Here is an 18,327-nt window from a genome sequence, read left to right on the forward strand (position 1 = left end):
GCAGCGCAGTTTTTCATTAGCGAATGTCAAAAAAAATGAACCATTTATATTTTATACCTTCTTCCTTTACTCCTTTAATTTTAATTTATAAAATATAACGGTTATTTTTGCTCATCTTCCTTTTAAGTATTGTGTTCAAAGATAAATAATGAAACGAAGACTACGACGATAAAAATAAACGAGAAATTATATTATTATACTTTTGTTTTACAATATCATTCTTTTTTTTTTTTTTCAAAAAATGGCAAGAAAATATGACTTTACGCTGAAAAATATTTTTAATTTAGCGACTGAAAAATAAGTCTTCTTAAACTTTATGTAATGAACTTCGCTGTATTTTGTTATAAAAATCGTAAATTTATATTATAATTACATGAATGATGTAATTTTGTTTAATTTTTTTTTTGGATTTTTTATGTTTGTATTTTTGTTGTTGATTTTTTTCAAAACTAACATTTATGCCATAAGTGTAAAATTACAATCACAACTTACATAACAATAAGATTTGAGCCATTTAATAGGAAATGTAATTTTGTTTATTAATGGAACTTTTTAACGCTTGGGCTTATATCAATAGAAGCATAATTTTGTGTAACTTTCTAGCAGTAAACAGAGTAATCAGAACCGCCTACAGATTTTATCAACAACCGTGGAATACCGTTGTTTATCTACCAGCATATGTTATAATAGCAAATTAAACATTAGTCAAACAATTTTTCAATTCGATTCGTCCTTTTCATGTTATAGATGTTTAATAGTATTTGATATCATCCCTTCCAATTGTAATAAGGCGCATTTTTGGATTTATCAGTGTATATTTGATATTAAATCTTCTCTTAAAGTTCACATTATCTTTATAAAAACCAATCATTACAGTTGTTAAACTATACTATTGTAACCATTAATTTACCAAGTATTAGATTTTTATAAAATGTATTATTATTAATTGGATCATTTTCTTGAGATTGAAAATTTAATGGAATTCCAGGGAATTGAGTACATGTATGTCAAAGTTGATGTTTCCCAGTAAGGAATAAATAATTAAAAAAATATATAAAAATTATTGTGGTGTATATAGAAAAATTGTTCCCTTAGAACGAAGCGTTTAGAAATAGTTTCTGAGTAATTCTGCAAAATAATATAACATTTTTTTTTTTGTATACAAATTTTTAGAATACTAATTATTTTATTGATATGCAAACTAAATTATAATAGTTATGATTTTTTTGTGATATGCTTAATCGAGAGAGTCATTATATTAATTTGTTGAATAATACAAAAAAAATGTTTAATTAGATCTTCCTAAATCTCAATTTTTTCATAATAATTTGCAAAAATGATGTTCTACACAATGCTTTGTTATAATTGATTTCTTTGTAATCGTCTGTATAACCATTACTATTATATATATATAGGTTTTCTTTGTTTCATACATGTCTTGGATGGCTGTTATTAAATACAATAATCTTAAAACATATACGCAAAAAGCTAACCAGCCAATACAAAATTTATATTTGTAATTTCCATCCCGAGTAAAAGAGAATTGTTTTTATTTTAATTTAAAATATTAATAAGTGTAGTTTATTCAATATTCTTAGTACATATACGTTTTCTCTCACATACATTTTTGCATAAAAAATATATTTCCTTTGAAAATTTTAATATTAAAATGTTTCGATTTTTAGTTCCATGGAAGTTTTATCTTTTGTAGGTTAACTTAATCTTTAAAGAACTTTATAATATATAATTTTATAGTCCATCAACTTTTAACCATTTTCCGACTGTTGTATTTTAATTTCTTTTTTTTTTGTAAAAAATTCCATAACTAAAATGTGTAGACGTCGATTTTTTAATTATTTCTCAAATAACAATATTATTAAAATTTTAAAACTAACAATTGCGAAAAAATAAAATATATTCTTTTACAGACAGAAAGAGGTTTTAAATATTTATACCATGCAGTAATTTTGTCTTTTACTAAATTTATATTCAATGACATGACTATAATCAGAAGTACACAGTTATAGGTTATCCCTTAAATACTTTTCTATTATTTTAAAATATTTTTAATGTCATCAACAAATGAATCAAAATTATTAATTTGCTTTTATATTGTTGTTAATTGTAAAATTTAAATACTATAATTGAAATTTCGGTTTCATTTACTGTTCAGTATATGTAATTCGGCTTTTAACCTCTACATTTTGCTTCCTTTTCTTAGTTTTTCCTCGTTTGTAGCAAGTTCCTTAATTACCATACCATTGTTAGTCACTAAATGTTCTGTTTGTTAATGTGACACAATACATAATTTGGTTGAAACAGTGTAGAAATTACTTTGAACAAAACTACCACCCATCGAAATATAAAAGCAACCTTGCATACTATTTTAATGAAAATTAAAGTTGTACAAAATAATAACGTTTTCATGTTTTATTATAATTTTTTTTGTACTGAAAGTAAAATAATAATATGCGTATAAAAAAACAGCTATATACTAAGTTTTATCTATTTGAAAGCTGTATGTAAACAAAAATCAGTTTCGACATAAAATTTTTAAATTAATTTATCGGTTTACCTTTCACAATTATTTTTAACATAAACACAACAGGCATTTCAATTTAAGCATTTTTTTCATTATTTGAAATTTATTATTGTCACGCGCTTTACCAATTCTCACAGGAAAATATTCAATACTATTAAATTTTGTATCGTTCTGAGAATGTACGTTACTTAAAGAAGTATCCATAAATGATTCGATAATTAAATATTCTAGATTAATGAATAGCGTTCATTAACTAGGAGGTATGGTAATATGCGATGTAATAATAGATATCAATAGGAAACTCGTCGTTACCAACAATATTGCGTCGTGGTTGATTATCAAAGGATATGAAATACGATATCACCCCCTCTCCAATTTGAGAGAAGATAATGAGGAGGGGATAGACATAACAGAGCTTGATTTATTTGATGACAGTACTGTAATGGTTTTGCAGATATCCGTCGTATGTTAATCCTCTTTTTCACTCTCCGCTACCAAAGTTGGTTTCTTTATCTGTCGACAATCCATCAACTGATGTACAATTAACGTCGACGAATAGCCGTTTAGGGTTTTGTTATATGTATGAAAAATTAAACCAGATGATGAATTTTTAACCGACGGTAATGTCAAAAAATAAAATAAACCACGCTATTGTAAAGCTGTACACCGAGTTTTGAGACAGCTAATAACATTGCGTTTTCATAGTGTATGTATATATATTTTATTCTCAATGGGAGAAGAGGAACTACATGCGTATTGTAAGAGTAATGTGTCATTTGAAAACGATTTTCCAACAACTTTAATTTTATATACATGATACATTGCGTACAATTCCAGAGGAAGGATGGAAAACCTCATTCCAATACAACAAAGACACAACAAACGAGGGATGGCTGTCAAGAAAGTGCGAGTAAAATTTCATTGTGCCCGTGTTTGTCGAAAATTTCCATATGTTTCTTCATCGAGCCCGAATATTGATTAAGTGTATATTAAACGTACAAACAGACCTAACGAATTACTTACACCGTTCTTATAACACAGAATTAGAATATTGAAATAGTTTTACAAGTGTTCATACATTTCTAAATTTTATTTTTCAATTTACATAAATAGGAATTTATGCTTTTAAGCGCTCTGTAAATAAATTACTGACGTTTCAAACATAAAATTATTATAAAAGGGAAAAAATGTTCAATTTTTTTATCAGTTACATCAATGCAAACAGAACTATCTCACTTGTTTTTGCAATAAATGTACTAGTCTTAATAATCGTAGACAATTTTTGATAAAAACAATATTGTTTACAGCGACCATTGATATTTATTATAATTTTATGTTTCGTTTAAAAAATTCAAAAAGCGTGCGAAAACAATTTGGATGTTTCTGTTGTCATAAAGAATATAACCGTTTGGGTTTCAAGATGCCACTCATTGCTGTTAACTCAAAATAGCTCTAGTTTTGTGTAAAGATCTTGAAAGGTTTCAACGTATTTTATGCTAAACACCAAATATGGTAAATACGCTATAAAAATATGTTAAGGCCAGTATGAAAGTTTTATGTATTCTCGAATGAACCGATAAAAATTTTTTGTACTCATAAAGGATATACACGTTTTTACATGAGTTCGACGATGATAACCTATTGAAATAATGGCCTGTAAAATAAATAATAAACCTCATAAATGGAGAAGAATTTAGTTTTTATCAATTTTTCATATTATTTATGGTGTATCAGGCGGTAAGCAATAAATATGTTTATGACATATTTTAAATAGAAATGATAGAAAAATTATAAATATAGCTTTTTATTTTTTATCAATAATTGACTATTTAAAATTTTTTTGGATTTAATATTAATTTTACTTTTTATTTTAACGATTATTATTAAATCAAATTTATTGCACATTAAGTTTGGGAGCACGATAAATTCCAGTAAAAACTTTTCTGATATTTCTATGTTATAAACTCTCCATAGATATATATGTCAATTACTAAAAACTGATAAAACATAAAATAATTCACCTATTTTCTTGTTGTGCCTTGCTTGAGCGCTATACCTCCTAAGCTGGTCTGATTATGTTGCCCACATAATAGTTATTTATTAGGGGCCCGCATATACAAACATTGATTTATTTAGCGTCTTACAAAGATTTTCGAACCTTAAGAAAGCTATAAAATAAAGAAAAATTTACAAGACATCTAATCAATTTACCACAACCATCAAAATGAATATTAAGATTTAGCAAAATCAAAAATGAATCAAGAGTATTTTACGCACGAATTGTTAAATAACGTTTTAAAGGAAATGACCCGGAGCGTTTCAATTTGCGCTTCGATTAATTTCAATTTATCCCTCAGCTCAGATAGATGTTCAAAACAATTATTTACGACTACAGAATATCGTCATGCTTTCATAATACAAACAAACCTTAATTAACCTTAAGTAATTTCTTGACTTAGCACTTTTTAAATTCAGTCTATACTCATGCCATTTTATACCCATCATATACTTTATCAACAATATTTGGATAAAATTGAACGCAAAGATGAAATAGGGTTGAAACTTGAATTTTTTTAAAAGGATTTCAAATTTTTAATTCTCATGAAAGTTTAATTACATATAAATAATAACGACTTACTTATACGAGTTAATTTAAAGGCGTCTGCTGTGTTGATAAGATCCACGTAAGCTTGTAACTCGAATCTTCTGGCAGTATTGTTTTGGTTGTGTTTGAGCACAGCAAACTTAAAAGCAGTTTGCACCTCGTCGGATCCTTGTTCGAAAATAGCTCCTGTAAAATAAAATAAAGAAGAATTTACTTCTTGAAATGTTGTAAGCCTAATCTAATACATGATATATCGACCCTTTAAGGATGTATTGTTTCACTTGGACAATGAAAATGAGAAACGAAAAAGTAATAAAAAAATTTGAAACCAAAAGTTTGTTTTTTTATTTTAAAACTACAGTTGTATGTTTTTTTTTCCGAAATTGGAAAATAATATCCGAACCACCCTACTCCATTATGGTTTATTAATTCTAGTTGAGTGAACATTTTTGTTCTGTTCACTTATAGGACTTATAACTTGTCACCGTCATACTAATATTACACTAGAGTTCATGCGTGTACCATAATCGCATTAAATTGTCAAGAAAAAACTATCATTAAAACGGTCATGAGACTTTCTAATCTTCCTTTGCAATTTATCATAACAGTTGATAGAATGCATTATTATATTTTTGAACCATTCCATGATTATTTGGCGTTTAACATATTGTGACGGGTAATTTTGTAGAGATAACGTTTTAGGATGTTAAATTCGTCTTCAATCGTGATCGCCTCAAATGAAATAAAACGATCGCGTTTCAAGTCCTCGCACTACATGCCCATAGTGTTCATTTATTGTAAATCTGAATTTAAGTTCAACATTAAACTTTGAATGTGACCGCAGTCTTTATGTGTTAAGTACACAGGAATAGCTACGTGTAGTGTGGAAACTTCATTACACTGTTTCAACGTCACCATTGTTTTGTTAAATTACTAATGCAGGTAGTTTTGACCTGCCGAACCGCAATGTACACAGTAGATGGCTCAATGGATGCTAAGTACGTAAAAGCAAGGCACTATTGATAATTCGATTTAGCAATTTTAGCGATTTAAATAACCATTCCGATAAGCAGCCGACGTCAAACGGATTACCGTTTGTTGACCGTAGTTATATTTTTCTAGACTTCCCTTCTATAGCATTTTGAAACAATACTGAGATCGCAAATTAAAAAAAAGTCCTGCGCTCTAAATTCATTATTATATGGTTTTACTTCTCGTCGGAGGATATAACTTTATCGAACGGACCATAACAAATTAGAATAGACTACAGTCGATCAACTGTGAAAATACCTTTTTATTTAGCTTTTATTCGTTCTAATTCAATTGAGTTTTCTGTAAAACTTGCGACAGTTTTTATTCTAAAACAATCAAAAAGAACTCCGGACCTTAAACAGTAGTCTTTTCTTTATATGTTTACGTTGAGGACAACTTTGTCGGTACTGATATTTTTATCTGTAAACTTTTTATTTAGTTTGTGAACTTTAAATTGTATTATAGAACATAAACGACCATGTAAAATCTAATACTCGACTGAATCAAACACAACCACAGCTACACATTATAATAAATGTTTTCTCAGTAATAGAACTGTGAATAGCAGCCCAATATCATATCTGCCAGGATCAGAGGATATCATCTTCTCTTGAAAATCTAGCGTTTATTCAGTTTTCTATTAAACGAGAATACTTCAGAAGTATAACGTTTAGCTTTCATTTCAAAAAATTATAAGCAAAAAATTTTATTACCTAAATGGAAGCTGAGAGTAAAAATTTATAAGAAAACTCAATTGGCATTAAATAAAAAATGTAGGTACAAATTTTACATTTCATAAAATGTTTCTGAAAAATTGTCAGTTTGGTAAATTTTATGTTGATGCAAGTTATTTTTAGAGCTTATATTTATAAATAATTTATGGAAAAAAATGTTCCTGTCGGAGATGTGATTACTATATTAACAACGAACTCGTAATTTAACAAAGGCAATAAAATTGTTTTTAAGTGAAATGTTTTTATTCGTGGTATTATTTATTCAAAAAGACAAAAAAAATAATTAAATGTTAAGACTAACTGTTGAATTGTATAAAAAAATCGTAGGTCTAAGAGAATTTTTAATTTTTATAATTGTCTTTTAAAATTAAGCGTTTCATAAAATATTTAACAAACTCATTATATTATTTTTCAAAAGTTAAATTTTTATAATAGACTTATGATACTGTGTTTCGTTTCACAGTGACCCTTAAATACATTAATATTAATTACATTCATTATTATTATAAGGTATATGATTTAAAAGTTGGTTTAGCTGCAAGTAATTATTTTCTTCGGCATATTATAGTTGCTATACTTTTGAAAATTTATGAGGCAATATTATAAACAGTTTGAAAATAATACTTTACATTTGGAAATAAAAAATAATTGAGTCTTTCTGTACACTGAATGATTCTTTTAATCACTTTGTAATATTACTATAATAATAGAAAACTGGTTATCCACCATTCAATATTTTTTCTATTTAATAGTAAAAAAAAAGTAGAATCTCATTTAACTATTGAAGTTACTTCTAAAATTTATCCTTAAAAATAAATTATTTTTTCGTTATAAATACTAATACTTATTGCACTTCTAACAAATTGTTGATCCAAAAGTTGTCATTTAATTAATTAGATAATTTTCTATTTTATAACCTGATTAAATATACGATTATTAAAAAATAATAATTTGACATCTAATAAGTATTAAGGGCTGCTAATTAACTAATAACTAATGAATCAAGAAATAGATGCAACTAAAAAAAAAACTTTTGTTTTCAATATTGTAATTATTATACTAGTAATTTAATGAAATATGATAAACAGATTACTCTGTATAGTTTTACAAAATATTTAACATGAAAAAAAAAACAAGTGAATTCTTGGATAATAATTCTTTTAATTGTGTAAATCTTTAGTAAATATTCCTTTACAATATGTAAAAATTAGAAGAATTTTAGAGCATTACAAATTATAAAACAAAATTGAAAATATTTTATGTAAGGAAAAACTGCGTTTCTGGACAACAGAAGTGAAAAGTAAAATCGCCTGGGACTAATAAAAATATAGAATTTTGATGTACCATTATAAACGCTATTACTTTAGGTCATTTATCATTTAACCGTTGTGGAAGTATCGTTTTTTGACGTCGGATGAAATTTTCTAGCGAGTCTATTTTTTATTATACAGTTTATCAGATACTTTGCTTGTGTATAAAAGAAATCCGGATACAGTAATGTATAAGTAACTATTACGGGTTACCGGCGATAAACAAAACGGCATTTGTCAGTAGAAAATAAAAGGCAACCGTGATAAATTGTTTGTCGGTCTAGAGATTGGCTTTCTATTGACGCAGTATACGAGGCGAGGGCAATCGTGTTGGTATATCACGGGAGCAAATGTATACGCAAAGGTTAGGGGAAGCGGGGGAGGGCTCTTCTAGTAAAATAGTTGCCAAAGACTGGCCGGTCGCCGTGGACTTGGTATAAAGATAAACTGGTCGCCCGGAACGGCTTGGAGTACGGTACAATGGTCGAAGTCGTGTATACTCATGTATACAATGGAGGCGACTAAACACAAATACACAGAATCCCCATCATCTATCTAACGTGTTTGGTACACGTCCAAACCACGCCCACCACTGTCTATATTCCATTCTCCTCTGCATTATACCGCTGTACTTTTTCATTCGACTGGTGTGTTTTCTCTTTTCCCTTTTACCCCAACCGTCGTGTTTTTGTTTTTCAGATCGGCCAGGTTTTCTGATGTAAAACAAATTGATTGCTCTGAGTTTTTATTGTTTCTTATAGCTAGATGTTTTTATTTTTCCTACCCCAAATCGAATCCATGGCAAGTTTTTAGCTTAAAGTATGTTTCATGCTCTCTTTATTTTAGCTTTCGTTATCTATCTTTAGTTGATATCATAAAGACACACCATCAGTTTTGGTGATCAAAATACATCTTTGTATAAACTTAGGATTTTTTTAAGGGTTGTCTTTATTGATTAGCAGCAAATTGATTCAGTAAATTTGTTTCAAATACTATAGACATTAAACTCAACTTTCTGCAATGAACACTTTCAATACATGTTGTATAGTCTTCCTAAGATTTGAAGTATTATTCAAATGTATAGTATTAACATCAAAACTTTTAAATTAAAGTTTAAATTCATTCAACATTCACGATTTGCGAAGAGTTAAAATACATTGTATACATTTCTTTTGTTTCTGATCTTTAAGTATTATTTAATAATGTATCATTATATACACATACACTTCATTGTAATGTTATTTCAATTTTAAACCCAATTTAAAAACTTTTATATTTTTTGCTATTTAATAATCACGGGTTCAACTATTAATAAAAATAAGCAATAACATCATAATAATTATAAAATGTATAAAGAAAAATATTAACGACATTTAAAATACGAGATTTCTATGTAATGTAAACTTTTAACATGATTAATTTTCTGTCACTAGCTGTAACAGTCACACACTTATAGGCTCAAAACTACTGCAGAAAATTAAGGAAGTAGAGGAAAAAATAATGTAAATACAATACATACAATGCATGTAGACAATTATTCTACTAACAGAAGGCAACAAGGATGTCAACTCGCAGTCCCAACCGTATCTATTCTATTATGTATGCTGAAACCAAGTGTGAACAGAAAAAAGGGAAACTATCTTACTAATTTAATTATTGCCGTTGTGATAGTTTGTGTAAATTAACTACTTCTTCTAAGATACAAATAATTAATTATATATACATTTTTGTTTGATTATGTATTATTAAAATTGAATTTTTATTTTATCTAAATTGGTCACTATGGTTAATTAAAACAGAGTTTTTGAATAGATTTTTAGAGTTTTCAATAAATGATAAAAAATCAATTTTAGTAGATAATTTTATTGAAATATGTGTACAATTTTTTTGTAATAATTTATTATTTATTAAAAATTCTATAAAAAACATAAACTTTGTTTTAATACCCAGGAACCATGGATTTTTATTGAATCTGAGAAAAATATTAAAACGCTATTGTCTCATTAATTTACTATCAGTCATCTTGATAATTAATAGGTTTTGTGTTTTTGGAAAAATTAATTTACTACGAGTAAATTACGAGTAATTATTAGTAAACATCTAAAAATTTATAAAAATTTTAAAGTGGATAATTTAAATTTTAAATTTTAAAATAAAAAGTTAAATTAATTTGATTTTGAAACTATAGAGCACTTGACACCTAGTAAGCATTTAACTAATAGATTTAATCCTAATTGACGAATATACATCAATAAATAAAATAACATTGAGTTGTCGCGAAGTATATAAATCCATTAGAGTAAAAAATAAACAAATAAGATTATTTTAATTATTAGCTACGAATGGTTATTTGCTTATGCAAATTAATTTAATTTAACCGCAATCGAAGCAAGTACAGCATTAAATGTATTATTTTTTTGTTTTTTGTGTATTATGAAATGAAAATGATTCTTCTGCAATAGATTGAATAATCTATCAAAACAATTACTTTAATGAACGCATGAGGTTTTAATAAAACATTATCACATTTCAATACACAAAAAAGACTATTTGGAAATGTTTTCCAGTTAATTCGTATTGATTTAAACTTTTTGTCAGCACTTTTGCATCTAGTATATTGTGCTTATATTGACTAAATAAAATTATTTGATACTTCAACTATTATAACAGCCAAACCCAAACATAAACACATTATGCAAAATATATTTAAAGCAAATTATTCAATTGTTAAAAATACAAAAGAAAAAGTGTGCCATCATTGAGTTCAATATTCGATTTATCAAAATTATTTATGAATTACCGCAACGTAATACTACAGCAGTGTAGTTATATTACATAAACAGAATGCCGTGTATGATATGCTGACAAGAGGTCACAAGAGGTAAAATTGTGTTTAATTGTTAGTATCAAATGTAATTCATCTGTACAAATATTTATGAAAAATTGTCTTGGTGTAGTTATATCACGTGAAAATTAAGTCAACTGAAAATTATGTATTTAAAGTATTCTAAAATGCTTACTATGGAATTATGATAAATTAAAAAAAAATAGTTACTTTGATACTAAGTATTTTCGTTCGCATAAAAAAACTGTAAACGGATTTTATTTGAAAGTAATCATTTAAAAATGTTAATAATAAGTAATTAAAGACATTATCATTCAACAAAAAATAACATTGCTTAAAAAATTTAATTTAACTGAACTACATAAAAATAATATATAAATATACAATAATGCAATACAATGTATAATAATATTGATATCTCAATAAAAATATAGCTTAGATTACTAAGTGATAAATTGTAAGTAATCTAAATTGAATTCGTAATAGAAAGAAAATGTAATTTATAAAGAACATTAGTAGCTAAAATCTTCATTTGCTATTGTTCACTGCAAGTTTCGAACAAACTCTTCAAACTAAGTATAAACTTCTAATTAAAATTCTACTTTTATCTTTTAAACATGCATTATTACAGGTTCTAATGAATTTAATAATTATAAATATATTTAAAAATATGCTAATTTTAATAGGATTATTATTTTTATTGAGTTATCTCTAAAAAACACCAATACGTTCTTATATAATTTTTGTAAAATAGGTTCATCTAATATATTTCAAACAGTTGGTACACAAATGAATGATTTATGCTTATACATGTGAACTTGTATTTCTTAGTTATTTTGAAGTTACACTATAATAGACTTGATTACAATGATAAGTTCACAAGGGCGTTTCGATCGTGTACAATTACCGTTAACCACGTGCTAAGCTTACGATGTGGTTATAACTTCTCAAAAACAATTACTTTCCATAAACCATCATCAAACATTATATGCGAGGGACGTGACAACCCCAGTGGAAATATAAGTTTAATTACCTTTAATATTATAGATAAAACTGAGTGTCTAATTTTAAGCAAAATGGTCATTATGCAAAAACCATAGGATTTTCAACTAGGTTACACTTGTATTTTGTTTCCTTGTAAATGTCTCGTAAATAAAGGCGCGAATTTTAACCATAGCATTTCGTAATCGGTCGGAAACTAAAGCGATTTTACAGTAACCGTTTTCAAGAGTATTTCCGGTCTTCAGGAAATAGGGTCCCCTATCCACACCCTCTTCTATTGTGACTACTTTAGACTTTTACCCTTGTGATTTTTATATGTTATTAAATGGTCGGGAAACGATACACGAGGCGTTTGGATCGTAGCCAGCGCTTACCGGACGACCGGACCTTTGAACCGGTCTCGGAAAACGGAAGCGTCTCTCTTATCTCCGGCCGTTCGCATCGGTTACCTACTGAGCATCCCCTCAAGCGGTGCCAATGGAGGACACAAATTCTGGTCGGCTCTGCTGAGGTAGTTATACATAAAAAAAGAAAAGCCAACACAAAAGCAATAACAACAAATGCGTGGCCGAAACCGCGGCTGTGTAATCTCTCCGGAATATTTACATCCTCTGTGTCGGACGTGTGTACTAGTGTGTTGTTTTATCATGTAAAATCTGTAGTGCGACGGGATTACCTCTGACAGAATCGGAAAACTAAAACAAAAAATCCTTTGTACGGTCTGTATATAAAATACAACATTGTTACGAAAATCTAAAAAGTTTTTACTCAGACCCGATAAGGACAGCATTAATGTGTGTGCTGCGACGATGATAACGGTAAGCGGTTAAGTGTCTTTATATGCCCAATACATATACACATATATGTATGTGTAAAATACATAATGCTTATACATTGTTTTATATAAAGTCAGCATATATATGTGTAAAACACACGCAGAGTCTGGACATTTTCACAGGCTGTACTTTTTTGTAATTTTTACAACAAACCCAACCCAACCAAGTAATGCGACAAACACATCAACCTCAATTTTGATACTTCAAGCTTACTTTTTTTTTTTTTTTTTTTAAATAATGATAATAAAAAGACATTTTATTTTTTTGTGTTGGCTACAAAAATATTAATTAATTTTTTGTGGCCAATTATCGTTTCTGGGTTTTAGTGGATAAAAAAAAGAGGTCATTAACTACCCAAATATTCATAATTACTTGATAGTTATTATCTTTTGTTTAAATATTTACAATAAGCTTTGTATTAAACACTAAGAGTTTTTATTATACTTAGAAAACTCGCAAAAAGTACTTTAACAATAAATGAACTTTAATCAAATACAAAAATTAACGATACGGTTAAAAAATACATAACATTTTATGGGTTTTATAATTGAATGATAAATATCAAAAATAGGTCATGTCTAAAAGTTTCGAAATGGATATTTTTACATCTTATATAAATGAATAGAGATAGACAATTAATTAAAACAGTTGACAGAAATTTCTTTTAAAATAAAATGGAATTTTCATAAAATGTATTTAATAAAAGTATATCATCAATTTTATCTACCAAAGTGATCTTATATTTTGAGAAATTCGAAATTAGGAAATTAACACCATTCAAAGTATTTTATTTAATAATTAAATATGAAATTATGAAGTGGTGTTAGTTTGAAACAAATATTACTTTGAAGAAAAAATGTTTATTGATATAATTATTATGCCAACAAACATTTTTTCTTCGGTACAATTGAGGTGAAATATTCATAAGTGAAATTAAGTCTTATGATTAAATTAATTATGAGAAAAATATCTTTTTCTGGGGACACATTGCAAATATTCAAAGAAATCCATCTTCTATTGTACTTGTTTACTTATTTCAAGTGGAATTATTGGTTTATTCTTACTATTATATGTAATTTGTTTATATCCTCAATAATTCATTAGTTTGTTTTTTAAATTATTATCCATAGTATAAGGGATCGTTTGAAGATAGATTATTTATTTTTCTTTGTTTTTATATTTATAAAAAATACACGCTGTTCTTTAAACCAGAAATGCATTACTTTAATACATAATCGAGTACAGAGTTTTAAAGGAAAAAATGTTTAAAAGGGTTTTCTAAATGCAAATACACGGTCGGATAACTTCAAGGGATGTGAAAGATAATACAATTCTTATTTTTATTACTAAATATTTTAGTTTACCTTATTTTCATTCTCTACCTAACACAACACGAGTTAAAATTTCTGATTTCTTTTTCTACTAAGTGCGCCATAACGATCTTCGTTCAAGTCCAGAGATTTCCGTATGAAATATCGTCGCGTGACCAATTTATTACTCTTCTTTTCAGCTTATTTTTGACGTTCTTATAATCATCTTAGACGGTTCAATCTCGAGAAACACTAACCGAGGCAAATTATTTAAACACCCATACGAAGGGAAACGCCGAAACTCTGACTTGCAATGTTTTTACTGAAATTTATATACCTTAATACGTGCCATCCCAATAAGGGCAAATGGGGTTTCATCACATTTCGTAATTTTTATATTCTTTTCCGCTGTATGCCTCATCTGACATCAGTGTAATGTAACGGACAGGATAGTTTTTCCAGTCAGTGAGCGTGAAAAATACGAACTTGGCGGAGAACAGATGAAACAAAAACACACGAGACAGGCAGCGAATACGCCCAAAGTTCAATAAAAGTCTCGTGCCCTGACCATAAACATTCCTACGATATCTCGCCTTTGACCCCCTCCTCTCTTGCCGTTTATGCGAGAACTCCTTCCACGCAGCCCCCCGCAAGGCAAAATGACCGCCACCGTCTCGGATCGATGATTTTCCTTCATAATATTATCATTGAGCTATCTTTAAAAGGGTTTACCCTAAAAAATTGATTCTGTGTACTAACGTAAGACATGTTAATCATTACGGCAGCGTAAAAAAAAATACTGTACCTTCAGGGTGATCTTAATTTATCAATTGACGTTTTTCCTCCTTTCTGTTGGGTCACAAATAAACAATGTGCGTGTAAATAGCTTCAGGTCGTTTAAAACTCGTATAAAACTGCAATGAACACATCATTTGGAATGACTTTTAAACAATAAAGACTTTTCGATTAAAATTACTGAGATCGTAAAATCTACTGAATAGTATCATATTATTTAAGGAAAAAATCTTGCAGCTACACAAATAAATAAATTGAAACCTATACAATACAAGTTTAAATAGTTACACAAATGTGAAACATTATTAGATTTGTTGATATCTGTTGAGACAATCGTTATCTCTTTTACAATAAATTATTCTTACATTTTTGTACGTTAATTTAAGCTACAAAAATTATGAATATTATGTTATTTTACCAGATTAATTAAATATTTAAAAAACTTAATATATCTAATGTTTCAAATATCTTTCAAATGACTAATAAATATTGGCATATTAATTTCAGGTATTAAGTACTAATATTAACTATAAAGTATAAATTTAATATTAATTCATTAAACAAAAGCAATAAGAATAACTCGTTAAGAATAAATAATTATGTTTAATTTAAATAGTTTAATTGTAAGATAGCTCCAAATTGCAATTATTAATGACATTTTCTCGAAAATTTTTGTAAGTATAAAAAAGTGTTTCAAATTATTATCACAACTTAATATATATATACAGAGTGTTCAGCAAGTAAGGAAACAGGTCACTTGTTATAAACGATTGAACAATAGAAACCCGTTTCCTTACTTACTGAATACTCTATATATAATTTAACACAACAAAAAATTATGTTAAAGTCGTATTTTTTAATATGTCTATGGAGAATTTTAGTGGATTAACTTTGAACATCAAAAACATGGAAATACATGTTTTTTTAATGTAGCATTTTAAGTTATTTTTATTAATATTATAGATGGAGAAAATATGTTTTATAATGTAATTTTTAAGTCATTGCCCATTTAATTCTGTCGACAATGGAGTTTTTTCTCATCTTTATTCGTCATATTAAAAATTTAATAGAAACAAGATTAAGTAATGATTTATATTAACAGTTTATTAAGACATATTGAACAATAAAAGCTTACAAATGCTACACCACCTAACTGATTTTATTTTGTATTTTGAAATTACACTACAAAATTAATTCGAAATTCATAGGGCTGCAGCTCAAACGTTATTTTATAAAACACACTTTTACACTGGTAATATTTATATAAAAAATAACTTTAAATGTTACTCTAAAAATAAACATGTGTTTCGTTTGATTTTTCAAAGTTAACCCCCTAAAACCTCATATAGACATTTTTATAACATAATTAAAATATGATAAAAATTGTTTGTGTTGACACTCTAATGATATTTTCAATATATTTTAAAAAAAAGTCTGAAATCAAAAATATGATCACCCTGTATATTATAAAAAACATACTAAACTTAGTTTAAATAAAATTCTAAAAAATCACCGAACGTTATAGTACTCGAAAATAATATTGTTACTTTAATGACAACATTTAAATAAAGTCGTAAAGCCGCACTTAGCAAGACAACGTAAAAATGAATCTATAAAAAAAACTGAAACGCACAATAAGAGATTGAAACGAAATCGGTAATTTTCTAAAAAGCTTTTTATACGTGATTTTAAAATGCATCGCTCTGTGTGTATTTTAATTACTATCACCTAGTAAAATACAATGACACTTTTTATTATTATATCATATTAACTGTAATTATAGCGAAGCGCATATAAAAGAAGATCGTAAAAGAAACATTAAGGGGGAGATGTACTAATATTATAAAAATAAACCATACAGTTAAAATAAATTATCTGCTAAACTAAATAAGTGAAAAGTATTTTATTTTTAATGAAAATCAAAAAGAAAAATAATAATTTTCACTTATTTAGTTTAGCAGATAATTTATTTTAAATGTATGGTTTATTTTTATAATATTAGTAACGTAATATAAGGATTAGTATAACGAAAAAGGAAAGTTGTAGCTTTTTCGAACATTTTATTAGTGAATCGTTATGATTTACAGTGTGCATCAATTTTTATAATAAAACTTAAACCTATGAATATATTAATTAAGAGTAATAATCCTTGTTATAGTTATCAATATTGGTATGTTTACACTGCCATTCATTTAAATTATTCATTAGACTTCAAATTATCAATAATGAATTCATCACTTTAATACTTTACACTTCACACTTGAAATGATAATTTTTACATCAAATTTTGTGATTCTGCACTTGTACATACCACTCTTTAATAATTTATTAGTTAACGCTTCATCGATTGTATGACACACATACTTTGTGATGCTTTAGTAAAAAAAACGACTATAAAGTTGTGAAGAATCCCTAATGATTAATTTGATGTTATGTTTATAATCAAACATTTATTTTTAAATTGATGGTTTTTTCGCGATGAATATTAATATTGTAATTTAGTTATGAGTTAAAACAATTCTAACAACTTTGTATTTTTTTCTTTAACGTTTATGATAATGTTTCCTTTTGTAGCCTTTACTTTACCAACTTACTTATAATGTCTTCATAACCTAAATAAATCAAAACTCACTTAGTTCATAAATAAAGAAGATATAATTTTTAATAAAGTTTAAAGAATGTGTACTATAACATAAGATAATCGAACAAAGAACTGTAAACAAAAATTTCATAGTACAAACACTCGATGAAATATCAAACGCTTTAGTTATTAGACTTTTAAGTGTAGTTAAAATGTCAATATTGTATTTTTGAATTTATATTCACAATATATTGCATAGAATAGAATGAGGGATGTAAATAATAATGTGTAATAAATGTATTACTTATTTTTTATGTCAAAGTGTAAAATTTAATATTTTTTCATATGAACACTGAGAAATTATTCTAAAACTCCCATACGTAGTATAAAATTTTTAATATACCCGTTAATTAAACACATAATTAGTCTAATTTTAACAAAAAATATTGGCTATTTGTACACAAATATATTATTTTTATCACTACTTGTCCAAAAACTTTCAATACATGTGAAATTTAGGATGTTTTTTGAAAGATTGAAATGAAATTGCAAAATAACAAAATAATCAACCAAATAACAATAATATTATATTAAAATAATAAACCAAATAATAATATTTTATATAAATGATTTGAAAAAGAATGAATTTATTTATTTGCATAAATTGCAGTAGATATCTGATTCAAATAAAATACAATTAGCACAAAATTTTGCACGTTTATTGGAATACATTTC

The 18,327-nt window shown here is 26.9% G+C and overlaps 1 protein-coding gene across 2 annotated transcripts in view; it reads right to left on the bottom strand.

Moving 5' to 3' along the window:
* LOC126903618 (glutamate receptor 1-like) overlaps positions 1-18,327 on the bottom strand; it is a 101,902-nt gene that overhangs the window by 70,368 nt on the left and 13,207 nt on the right. For both annotated transcript variants that reach the window (XM_050681935.1, XM_050681934.1), the window contains exon 2: positions 5,181-5,333. In XM_050681935.1, the coding sequence (XP_050537892.1) occupies positions 5,181-5,333 (153 nt within the window). The remainder of the gene's footprint in view (positions 1-5,180; positions 5,334-18,327) is intronic.

The sequence above is a fragment of the Daktulosphaira vitifoliae genome, unplaced genomic scaffold, assembly GCF_025091365.1.
Source record: "Daktulosphaira vitifoliae isolate Bord-2020 unplaced genomic scaffold, ASM2509136v1 Scaffold_4, whole genome shotgun sequence".
In the NCBI taxonomy this organism is placed as follows: Eukaryota; Metazoa; Arthropoda; class Insecta; order Hemiptera; family Phylloxeridae; genus Daktulosphaira; species Daktulosphaira vitifoliae.